Consider the following 13,118-nt stretch of genomic DNA (forward strand, 5'->3'; position numbering starts at 1 on the left):
AAGAGATGCATCTTAGCTCTGGAAATTGTTATTGAATATGTCAATGCTGTTGTAATGAAATGCTTCTTTTAAGTATGTGGTTATTAAATAAATAATTTTTTTAAAGACCTAAATAAATAAGAAAAATAGAGATCTCAGGAAATAATATATACATATACATACATACACACACGTGTGTGTGCACATGTATAAATATATATGTATATATAAAATGATTGCTCCCCTAGTTTGATTTCTGTTCCTGTAATAAAACACCGGGACCAAAACCAACTTGAGGAAGGACAGGGTTTATGTCAGCTTATAGGGTTACAGTCCAACATCAGATGAAACCAGGGCTGGAGCTCAAGGTAGAAACCTGGATGCAGGAACTGAAGCCGAGATCCTGAAGAAATGCTGCTCACTGGCTTGATCAGCTTTCCGTGTCCAGAGATGGGACTGCCTGCCCACAGTGGACTAGACCCTCCTACATCAATTAGCAATCAAGAAAATGCCCTACAGACACGCCCACAGGCCAGTCTATTGGAAGCAGATCCTCAAATTGAGGTTCCCTCTTCCCAGATGACTCTAGTTTGTGTCCAGTTGACAAAAACTAATCAGTCCAATGGCCATGAGTTCTGAAATGTTCAAATATTATTAAATGCAACTTTATACACGATATAATTAAAAATACCAAATTATTCTTTGATGAGCACTAAATTAAACAAAACCTCACTTTCCCAAAATTTTACCTTATATACTTTGGAAAGACAAAGATATCATCTTCTGCTCAGAGTTAAATCAGTAGTAGCTAAACATTTCCTGGTCTGTATCTCAGGCAATTTTCTGTTGTTATAACCAAACATCTGAAGCTGGATACTTTACAAAGAAAAGAGAATGATTTAGTTCACTATTCTAGAGGCTCAAAAGCATGGCACCAGATTCAACCCAGTTCTAATGAGGACCCCATGGTGAATGGAATCACAACAGCAGGAACATGGGTGTGGAAGAGGTCACATGGAAAGGCAGAAAGCAGAAGAGCAAAAGGCAACAGCCAAACTCTCCTTACAGTAACTCATTCTCCTGAGAACTAGCCTAGCCTCTGTGTCATCCCTCTACAAGAGCTGTGCCCTGGTGACCTAACTCTCTTGCATTGGTACCTACTTCTTAAGATCCACCACCTCTCAGCATAGCCCCATTAGGCCTCTAGAACATGCACCTGGGGGACAAACTGCATCCAGACCATTGGGCTAAACCTCTGCAGCTTTGGAATGACAGAAGTGGTTTTCCACTGTCAGAAGAAAGTTAGCTCTAATGGTGACAAGAGCCACTTACAAACAAAGCAGCTCAGAAAACTGAGACCTGCTTCACAGCAAAATGCCTTCCAGCCTCACAAGAGGACTATGTAAAGTGGTAGATAAATCCAGATGTGTTTAAACCCACGTAACCCTTGAATGTCACTAGAACATTCTCTGGGACAAAATAGTCTATTAATAAAAAATTGATAGGCAATTGGTGACCACTGATACACCTACCTTTACTGCTACGTCTGGAAATGATCTAATAGAAAAGAAGGAAAAGTACAGCTTATTATTTTAAAATAGCATTATGGACTCCAATACAACATTAATGCATGAATGTTAGTATTCTCTAATAGACTAGAATAGAATATGGATATAGAGGAATCTATTAGGAGCCTAATAAAATTTCAACCACTTTATTAAAATGAGCATATCGCCACTGTCAGATGAGTATCATATTTGAATGTATAAAAGACTCCTCAGTTTCCTTTACTGTTGGTGGCATATATTATCGGCTATGATTTCAAATGATAATCTAATCATAAAATATGACAGTCTTTTTAAAGTCTCTTCTTATTAAAAAGTCATAAAACAAAAGGAAGTTTTACAGATTACTTGAAGAGTCCCACCCCTTACTGAGGGCATCACCCCTTGAAATACCTCCCTCCATCCTTACCAGTGCAGTATCAAAAAAGTCTTCGATGGCATTGATTAGTGTTGTATCCAAGGCTAGGACTTCAGTGGTCAGAAATCCCATTGTTGTTGCAAACCAGGAAACCATGTACACAAGAGAAGAGACACTGATGGAACCACATGGGACTTAGTCCTGACTACTCCACAAGATTTACAAGATAGTTTTCCCACCAGAGATAATCATCTAGAAGCCATTTTCCCACACATAATATTCCAGTTTGGCCTCTCATCTTTAGAGAGAAAGTCAGAATGAACTCAAATGCTGCAGAATTACAATAAATAAAGTCTCGTCTATCAGCAAAAAATGGGACATTTGATTGATGCCAGAACAGCACATAACGGGGCTGGGGAGGAAAGTTTAAGGAGAATGGAATCCACCTATCATAGGGAAAATCCTGTTGCTGAGAAGCAAGCTATTAGGAAACAAACTATCAAAAAAGATGATGCCAGGCATGGTAAATCATGCCTCAAATCCTAGCACTTGCAGAATAAGGCCAGAGGACTGCTGTGAGTTTAAGGCTAGCCTAGGCTACAGAGATCCTGCCACAAAAACGACACAAAAGATGAGCTTCAGAAGCTTCTGGTCACAGGAAATATGCCCCTTTCAAACTCTTCAGTCTAATTAGAGGTATTTTTCTATAGAAATTCACATCCAATTTCATGTTATGCTCCTTCGTATGGCTGGAAATAAAATTCTGTAATACTTCTTGAAAAAGATTTATTCAGTAAAGCGAAGGCCATCTTTGGATCAGGGCTGGGGTTAAAAAAATAAAAATAAACAGGGCTGGGGATGTGGCTTAGTGGTAGAGTACCTGCCCAACAATACAATGCCCTGGGTTCAGTCGCCAGTCATGAGAACAAAAGGGAAAAGGAGACAAGTCCCGCACATAAAGTCAGAAATGATAACTAAACGGCATTTGTACCACGAGGTTTTGATGGACAACTCCATTAGGAGTGGGGCTTTCAGAACTATGTGCAATTTGGGTTGGAGATCCAGACCAGTGGTACAACCCTTGCCTAGTAGAGCAAAAAAGAAGTTGTGCCTAGTGATACATGAATATTCCCACAAGTTGGGAGACTAAGGTAAGATGATTGCAGAGAGTTTACGGTCAATGTGGGCTACATAGTGAGTTCAAGGTCAGCCTGGGCTACACAGCAAAAGCCTGTCAAACAACAACAACAAACCTTAAATAATTTAAACCAAACACCTGAGAGCCCAGCTGAAGCATGTGATGAGCCAATGAGCCAACCAGTTCTCAGCTGATCCACTCCCCCTGATGTCCGGGACCCATTCCAGTCCCAGGAAATCAGAATTCCTGCATTGGGGCCAGGTGATGGTGATGTACCTTAAAGACCTGGAGCTGCTATTATGATCCAAGTAATGTTTCTTCTCATCTCAAGCTATGTTCAGACTTGTATTAGATGAAATCATCAGCCCTTGGGAAGGAATGGTCTTCTCTGCATGGAAACTCTTGGCTAATGCTCTATTTCCTTTCTCCTTCATTCATTTTCAACAATCTCTGTTTTTAAATACACTGCTATGATTCCATGTATTCTTCCCAAAACCCATCTCCCTCCTCCCAGGCCCACCCCCAAAATATTTGTTGAATAGAGATATGGAGAAGTGTGGAGAATGCTGCATTAGTTGATCAATGCTCAGAAATAAGTAGTACTCCCTGAGGCCTTTCATATGCCCTGGTGGTACATCCTCTACCAGGTGCCCATAGTTGTGTCATCATTCACAATAGCAATGACTTAAGGATATGGTGCTGAATCCTCTGGAATCTTAGGGTAAAGGACTAAATACATTCTACAGGAAATTCGTACTCTGTGGGGAAAGAATAATTCCCAAGCATACTAGGCTAAGGCTGAAAATAATCAGCTTTACAATGTACAGTCTAGTATTCCTTTCTCCTTGATAATGTCCATCCGTTCTACCTGATCAAGCCTACATGAAAACACATGCTGCAGTGGTGCCTGATGATGGTTATGACATATGGATGGGATGTGGAAGTTCCTCTTTCAAAACCCAGTAGGAACTTGATGTGACCCATTTTTACACATTGGAAGAACATCTGTAGTGGTTGAACTTTAGTGTCAACTGGAATTAAAATCATCACAGAAGCACACATCTGGGCACACATTTGGGTGTTTCCAGAAATGTTTAACTGAAGAGGGAAGACTCACCCAAAAGGTGATCGGCACTATCTAATGGGCTGGGGTCCTGGACTGAATAAAAGGAGAAAGGAAACAGCACCAGCATTCATCTCTCTGCCTCCAGACTGTGGATGCAATGTGACCAGCTGCTTCACACTTTCCCATCCTGATGCGCTGAACCCTCAAAGTGTAAGCCAAAGGAAACCCGTCCCCTTCTTGTTTTTGCCAGGTATTTTGTCATAGCGACAAGAAAAATAACTAATACAGCCTTCTAAGACCTAAACAGGAAAATCAAGTTGGGGACTATTCAAATCCATAGCCCCTTAGTAATTAGCTTATGTTCCAAAGTACCTTTAGGCTAACCCTGCTCCATTCATTGGGCGTTTTATTCCCTCCTCCATGCCTCCTGTAATCTGTACTAGTTAGGGCACTGGGGAGCTAAGCACATTGCTCAGCACGAGCAACATGTGTTGCAGTTAACTTTTGATTGCAAAGGACCAACAAGGATGGGCACAAAGTTCTTTTCAACTTTGATTTCGAAGGAAGCAAAAATTCAATTGATTCATATCAGCTTTTTTTAAATCTTTGTTGCCCTCCAACCTCCACCCCCACCTCAGGCCTGTGCATGTTAGGCAGGGGACTGCAGCCCAGCACCCTCAGCCTCCTACACTAGATCTCTAAGTTACCCAAAGTCTTCTATAGTTAAAACACTTATCTTTTGGATCAGTCCCTGCTGAATTAGCAAGGGTTCATCTTCATCCAGGTCATCGTTGAAGAATCTCTGAACACATTTCAGCAGCAGTGAAACATGCTGAAATTCTTTTTGATCCAGCTCCTAGGTATTAGAACACAGTAAATTCAAACTCTGACACATAATTATACATTGTTGTTTCAATACTCACACAAACCAAGTTACTTGCCTTATTTACTGATCTGTCTAGATGGTGCAGTAGAGGATGGCTATATTTTTGAGGCAAGTGGCTCACTTTCTCCTGAAGATACTCTTCTAGCATCTGAAATCCTTTACCATGGAATGCATCAGTAATAAGAGACTGGAGCTGGAAAGGGAATGGTTTGTGAATTGATCATTTTCCCCAAGAACATTTGTGTTATAGCAACATTCAAACTAGTGATGTGATCAAAAATTCTGTGATGGCTGGAGATGTAGCTCAGTGGTACAGCACTTGCCTAGCATAAGAAGGGCTCTAGGTTCAAGCACCAGTACCACCAAAGAAATCAATGTAACTTTGGAGCTAGGGGTATAGCTCAGTGCTAGAACACTTGCCTAGCATGGGAAAGGTCTTCTGTTATAACCTCATTACTACAAATAATATTTTAATTAGAAAATATAAAATTATAACTATATAGCTATTATCATTCAGCATGAAGTAATACAGGGTAAAATGCAAAAAGAAAATCAGTCCTGAAACTACAAAACATCAATATACATCTATTGACAATCGATTAACAAAATAATGGGCATTTCCATTGACTTCAGTCAAGAGCTTTTCGCATGGGTTGGTGGGTCGCCTGCAACAGGAGCATTGTGGGGGTTTCTCAGAGGCCCTGTGGATCCTCCTAGGGTTGGACAACCTTGACCTAGGGAAAATATGCTTCAATTATAGGTAAACAGGCAAATATACTCAGTAATATTGCAAACTAAACCACCAAAAACATTCAAGCCTGGGATCACATATTAAGGGACAGAAATGCAATATAGGGAAGAAAAATAAAACTAATTATCTACATAGGATGGAACTTGATAAATATGCAATTGTCTGTATTGATTAAAACTGGTCTTGGATCCTTGCACATTAGTCCAGACTTTCTTGTGTGATCTTTGGACAGACATTGCCTTGGAATCACACTCAGATTCTCTAACTCAAAACCCATGCTTTTCTGCCTGCTTAAAACTTTGTCCTGGCTTCCCCTGCACACAGGGCTCTACAGTAGTCTAAATTCTGCCAGACTCTTTGGTCTGAGTCCTAGAATAAGTGAAGGGCTTCCTCACCTCACAGCCTTTACACCAGCAGTTACATATCTAGACTTTTCCTCCATATCAGTTGTTCACTCCATGGGGCTGATTCCCCTCAGGTCTGGATACATATCACCTTTCCAGTAGATCTTCCAGAACCACCTTATCTAAGGCCAAGTGACTCCTTATACCTCCATTGATCCTGTATTACAACACCCTGTTCTTTGCTTCCCAGGCTCCAGGCACAGTTGGGCACCTGTAGCTCTGGTTCTCTACCAGTCTAAGCTCCTGAGGGCAGGCATTATATCTATTTTGCTCAGTACTGTCCCCTTCCATATGGGAAAATTCAGGGCACAGGATAATTTACACTAGGATTCCACTGGGATAGTTGGAGGTGAAGTTGGGCAGGTATATTTGTAAGTGGGTATGGAAGATTCGAGAATAAATATTTCTCTGCTCTAGGCTTAAGCAACAATGGTGCTAACAAGTCACCAAGTATGGAATAGAAATAAGCCTGATCATTACCCAGAAAGCTCCCTGGGCCTTGTCAATCTGAGTATCTTCTTTAACAGATGGCAAAGAACTTCTTTTTTTCTGTGTGAAATAAAAAGATGTTATTTTTTAAGTGTTAAATACACTTCAAGTTCTAAAATATATACATACTGCTTTACTGAATAGAATTTTTACGTGCATGTCACTGATTATAGATCATGTAAGACGGTATTTAAAAAAAACTGTATGGTTTCCTTTAGTACAGTCTGTGATAAACATAATACAACCTATCACAAGAGGCAAAGCAAACATCATTTGAATAAATGGCTATGTACAATAATCTTAAATCTATAGAGGGGACTGTAAAACAGAAGGGTTTGAAATTCATGAAGTATTTTTCCAAAATGAGACCCTGTAAAATGAAATCAGATTCAAAATGTCTATATTTGTGACATAAAATTTAGCCACATTAAATAACAGCATTAAATAATATTTCCTCCACTGCTCCCAGTAATTTCATGGAAACATACAGTGCACACAAGATATTTATAAGTCTCTTTAAATCGCTGTTTTTAAATTTTCTGGAATTTATTTTTACTGTATGTGTATGAATGTTTTGCCTGCAATGTCCACGGAGCCAGAAGAGGGCGTCGGATCCCCTGGAACTAGAGTTATGGCCACGTGGGTGCTGGAAACCGAACCCAGGTCCTCTGCAAGAGCACTAAGTGCTCTTAACCGCTGAGCCGTCTCTCCTGTCCCTTAAGTGGCTCTTTTGAAATCACTTGGAGCTGGCAGCGGTTGCTGCCCCAGCAGTTGGGAGGCAGATCAAGAATTCAAGGTTACCCTCCACTACACACAATCCGAGGCCAACTTGGGTTATTGGAGACCGTGTCTCAAACACAGCAAAACAAAATCTACTTCAGGCGAATCTACTTCCTATGCCTATGAACTTAACCAAAATCCCTAAAATGTCAATGTATTTTACAATATTATTATCGTCATTATGTGTAAATAAGAAACACAGAAAACCAGTTATTATCTAGACTTGCTTATTTTTTTCACCAACAGATTACTCAATGATTGCTAAATGAAAGCTGAAAAGCGGGTACCACGGCCGGGGTGGTCTCCGGGACTGTAGGCACGTCCCTTGCTGTCAGTTGGATTCTCTAGACTGGGATGCGGACGACAAGGAAATACAAGGACCATCTTGAAAGGAACCTTCCCAGGCACCCGGTTTCCCCTTCCCTGCACGCTTTTAGAGCTGCGGACCAGAGCTCAGTTGTTTCTCTCTCTTCCTGAAAACTGTCGTTCATCTCCAGGGAAACCCAGCTAGCGGGGAGAACGCCAGCCCGGCATCACTCACCGCCGGCATCCCGAGGCTCCGGGCCACACTGCGCCCGGGATTCGCACAGTTCAGTCCCGCCGGGCGGCCTCCCCACTTCGCTGTCTCGCCGGAGATCCCCGCCGCAGGCTCTGAGCCACAGGTGGCTCTAGGATTTGAAGCTTCTCCAGGAGCTCCAATTGGATGAACCTGATCCTGAAATCAACTAGTCTCCGGTGTTTGAGATTCCAGCACGCCTTCAGCTACAAATCCAGGAGGTCACGCGGGCGCGCGCACTCCCGCAGAAAAGTAGTCGCAACTTTTTTAAAGTTCTTCGCATAAACTCGGAGCCCTTAGCCTAGCCCCTTGCCAGTGTAGTTTACTGGCCTCTGGAAACAGATCAAGTTACTAGCCTGGGCCACTGACTGTGGTGTGTGTTGTGTTGTGTTGTTGTTGTGTTGACACAGTCTCACTCTGCAACCCAGACAGACCGGGAACTCATTCTGTAGCCTAAACTGGTCTTGAATTCTTAGGTGCTGGGATTACAGGTGTGAGTCACCACACCAGGCTCTTTGCTGATGTTTTGACCAAAGCCCTTGGGGAAGAGGAACTGGGAAATTCTGTTTGGAAACAAAATCTTACTGAACTCTTCCCCATGGGAATCAGCCTTGGACCCCAATACAATCCTGATACCATAAAATAAAGTATTATTTGGTCCCTTAGCCGGAGAAAGAGGGACTTTTTTTCCCCCATGTACTTATTTTTGGCTCACTATGTAGCACAGGCTGTCCTCAAACTAATGTTAATCCTTTTGCCTCAACCCCACCCCCAACAGACACACACACACACACACACACACACACACACACACACACACACACACACACACACACCACAGTGCTGAGATTACAGCCTTCAGCTCCCTGGGAGAGGGACTTTTTTTTAAGCTTGGTTTCCAACCACTACTATCAAGCTAAATATGTGTGCTAATGGCAGGTTGCCTTTTGTAGGAAATCTTTTATATAACCAACCACCCCCCACCCCCAGTGGCAAAACAAAACAAAACAAAACAAAAAAACCTGGGAGTTTTCTTTGAAAGCAAAACAGGGCAGGAGAGATAGCTTAGCCTAAAACCTAGCCTGGGAACCTGAGTTTGATCCCCAGCACCCACATGGTAGACGATCACCAACTCCTGCAAATTGTCCCCTGACCTTTGAAGATCACCAATTCCTGCAAATTGTCCCCTGACCCCCGAAGAACACCAACTCCTGCAAATTGTCTGACCTCCTCATATGCACTACACCCACACTAAAGAGAGCCGTAAAAAATTACAAGTAAACGGAATGCCCCCTCCAATCCCTACATTCCTTGTGTAAACTGTGACTTGTATTCCTAGATGTTATATTTTATGTCCAGATGCTTACAGAAGACATCTGCCTATACCAACATAAAGCATATGAAACTAGAATCCCGGTTAGTAAGCCTGAACTTGCAAGTATGTACAGCCTCTCTGAGCAATGCTTCACATTCCAGCTTCCTGGGAAATGGGATGCAAATATACTGTAATTCCTTTACTCTAATATAGTCCTAGGAAATTCACAGACTTGCTCTTTTCTTGGATTGATAGACCCTTATATATTAAACTAGTAATCCAGACAGGGACAGACATGAACATAAGGTATTTTGAGTCCATGCAAATACCCGGGTAGGAAAGAAAGCATGTTTTTTTTAATGCAGTGATCAAAATACAATTAAATTTATTTTATTTTAGAAAATAAAAATTAACGTTTTGTTGATACTAGATAGGAAACCTCACAGTTATTTTCATATTTGGGACAATGTGTATTTCAAGTCCCACAGAGGCAATGCATTCCATCTTTATAAGTTATTAAAAGTGGAGCTGGAGAGATGGCTCAGCAGTTAAGAACATTGGTTGTTCTTGCAGAAGCCGGGTTTGAATCCCAGCACCCACATGGCAGCTAACAACTGTCCATAACTCCAGTTCCAGGGGATCCAACAGCCACTTCTGTCCTCCGTGGGCATTGCACAACACGGGTGCACTTACCTACATGCAGGCAATACATGCATAAACATAAAATAAAAATAATAAATAAAACATATTTTTTAAAAAAGTTGTTAAAAGCAATAAAGTAGACATCAATACCATTTATTATATTTTCACTTTGATTAGTTTCTTTTACTAATATATTTGGGAGAGTTGTTGAGACAGGGTCTCCCTGTAGCCCTAGCTGTCCTGGAACTCACTATGTAGAACAGACTGGCCTTGATCTCACAACAATCCTCCTGCCTCTACCTTCCAAGTACTGGAATCTAAGGCACGTGCCAGCACACCTAGCATTTACTAGTATATTTTGCCCACGTGTAATTTTAGAACAGCCAGAAATATGCAGTCTAAATCTTCACAAACTAAATTCCGTTTTGTTGTTTTATTTTCCCAGACAGGGTCACAAGTAACTGGTTACGACCTCAAACCTTTGATTCTTCTGCTTCCACCTCCAAAAGTACTGAGATTATAGGCTAACACCACTACCCCTAGCTAAATATTGTGGAGGTTAATGATTTTTTTAATACCATAATCCATTCCAAAATTAACTAATATGCCCTTAACATTTAAAGGTTCATTTGTGTGTGAGCTGGTGCAGTAGAGGTCAGAGGACACTTTAAGGAATTCTGTCCATAGTCTGTGGAATCTAAGTCAGGTCTTCAGGCTTGTGCAGCAGGGCTCCTACCCCCTGAGCTGTCTCATCTGTCCATTGTTTATGTTTTTGAAGGATTAACTCTGTAGGTCTGCTCAGAAGCACAGAGCCAAGAAACATTCTAACAGTGTTTTTGGTAAGGCAGGAAATTAATCTTTAAGCATCTTCAGAAGTCATGTTAAATGATTATTTTTGAAGTTATTTTTAAAACATTCAAAACCAGGGCTGGAGAGATGGCTCAGTGGTTAAGAGCACCGGCTGCTTTTGCAGAGGGCCTGGGTTTGATCCCAAGCACCCACATGGCAGTTAACAACCATCTGTAATTCCATTTCTACCCTCTTCTGACCTCCTGGGGCACTGTATAGCAAAGGTGCACTTACATACATGCAGGCAATATACTCATACACTTAAAATAATTCAAATTTGTAAATAAAATATTTTAAAACCTTCAAAATCACACATTGTCTTATCACATTTGATAAGATATATATTTATTTTAAAATATCCAGTAATTTTAATCTAATTTTGAAAGGCAGGGACCCCACAAGCAACTGAGTGTTAGGAGTTGCCTGAACTTTAGCAGTCTTGAAGGGTGATGGGGGGAGTGGAGACACACCTTAGACCCCACCGAGGCTTCAATGTTCACCCTCTGGGAGAGGCTTTAATCAGAAACCCTTTGGAAGAGAACTTTAGGTAAGATGCTTTAGTGACCAATCAGTCACTTTCTCCTACCTTTTCGTATGTAGGTGAAGGACTGAGTCAGCTACGAGCTGGAGGAAGAGGTCCAAGGAACTGCCACTTCCACCGCAGCCCCTTTCTCCCACCGCCCCCCTTCCCCCTTTCTCCCAGGCTGGTCCCTTGCAGGTGGCTGGCTGCTGAGAATCTGACTTGCCATCGCACTGACTTTTCTAAGCACGTTCTTGACTGGGAGGTAGGAGCCTGGGAGCCCATAGAGTCCTTTCACACAAGTCATGACTTAAAACCTGCGAAGGTTTGCTGCTGGCCTGGGCGCTCGTCTCGGGTAGCCTGGGGGCTGCACACAGTTGAATCCGAGACCAGTGGTGTCTGCAGCCAGAACAGACATGAGTTGCTAGCATCCCCATTAAACAGTGAAGTGTATTGAGTGGTCACTTGTTAAATATATGTGTGTGTATGTATGTATGTATGCATGTATGTATGTTGTCAGCTGCAAAACAGTGCTGGACTGTTGAATCCACAGTCCAGGATTCAACCAGGGAGTCATGTTTGTGACTTTCTTACATTGAGTGTGTCTTGGTGCAGGAATGGCCAGAAGGAGTGGGGTGGTGAAATAGGTTTAGCCTGGAGCCCTTCGGCACAGGGAAACCCCACATCCTCCCCGGCCAGGATTCTCTGTAGCTGGGAAGGCTGGTGCCATCTGGGTAGTACCAGGCTTACAGTTTGCTTCTCAGATTTGTGTTCAGTGGGTGGCAATGGAGAGATGGCGGAACCCCAGTATCTTATTTAATTGATAAAAATGCTCAAGGAGGGGAAGGAGAGAAGTGAAGGTGAGATCAAGGGATGGGGAGAGAGGGAGGGATGGAAAGAGGGAGAGAAGAGAGGGCCATAGGATGAAGGGCAGAGAGGGGGAGGAAGGAAAGAGAGGAGGGAGAGGGAGAGCGGGAGCGCAAATCTTTGGACTTGCAGTTCCCAGCCAGCTCTGGTCTTCCCACCCTCTCCACCTCTCTCAGGGTCATCTGGCCGCCACCTCCAGATTCACTTTCCGGGACACTTCCCTAGGTCAAGTCTGTCCTCAGCGTGCGGAAGCTGGGTGCGCCTAGGCGGACAAACTTACCAGAATGTTTGGCGCAGTCGCCAACGTCTCAAATCACAGAACACAGGCTTTGGCTTGAGGAACGGAGTGGAGGCTACAGCCAGAGCCCTGAACCCAGGTGAGCGGCCCCTGAGCTGAGACGTGGGCCCGGCTGGGACTGAGCGCCGGTCTCCTCAGACTTTGCTGGAAATTCTGCTTCTGAAACCTCAACCTAAGGCTTTCTAAGCCATCTCCAGAACCTCAGGTATAGTTGAAAACTAAGCATTGCTTTTCGATTTTCCATAAATGCAACCTTCTACCTGCTTCCCACCTCCAACTTGGCTTCGGTCTCTCTTAGCTTCGGGTCCACTTTAATTTTCCTCTGCATTCCACGCTCTGACCAGGCGGGGGTGACCCTTGCCGCTGCTGGAGCAGGCGCCCAGAAAGGCAGAGCGGAAGGGGTGGATCTGTATAAACCAGCTTGTCCCAACTGAAATTCAGAGGGACACCTTTCAGCACTGCAGTGGAGGACAAGGCTCCAGGTTTGGTTCAGCCTCTAAACTTTAGCTCTAAATTCATTCTCTCTCTCTCTCTCTCTCTCTCTCTCTCTCTCTCTCTCTTCTCTCTCTCTCTTCCCCCCCTTTATCCTGTACACGTCTTGTTTATATTTCTCTTTCAAAGATCCTGGTTTGTGAGTGCTGGAGGGACCCTGCAG

The 13,118-nt window shown here is 42.9% G+C and overlaps 1 protein-coding gene across 1 annotated transcript in view; it reads right to left on the reverse strand.

The window, feature by feature from the left end:
- Positions 1-7,966, reverse strand: part of Sycp2l (synaptonemal complex protein 2 like) — a 64,388-nt gene extending 56,422 nt beyond the window's left edge. The window contains exons 1-5 of the mRNA XM_017797789.1: positions 7,958-7,966; positions 5,048-5,185; positions 4,843-4,962; positions 1,954-2,058; positions 1,512-1,536 (exon numbers count right to left, since the gene is read on the reverse strand). Of these exons, the coding sequence (XP_017653278.1) occupies positions 1,512-1,536; positions 1,954-2,058; positions 4,843-4,962; positions 5,048-5,185; positions 7,958-7,966 (397 nt within the window). The remainder of the gene's footprint in view (positions 1-1,511; positions 1,537-1,953; positions 2,059-4,842; positions 4,963-5,047; positions 5,186-7,957) is intronic.
- Between the last annotated feature and the right edge of the window lie 5,152 nt (positions 7,967-13,118).

This window comes from Nannospalax galili, unplaced genomic scaffold (assembly GCF_000622305.1).
Source record: "Nannospalax galili isolate Female #2095 unplaced genomic scaffold, S.galili_v1.0 scaffold72, whole genome shotgun sequence".
In the NCBI taxonomy this organism is placed as follows: domain Eukaryota; kingdom Metazoa; phylum Chordata; class Mammalia; order Rodentia; family Spalacidae; genus Nannospalax; species Nannospalax galili.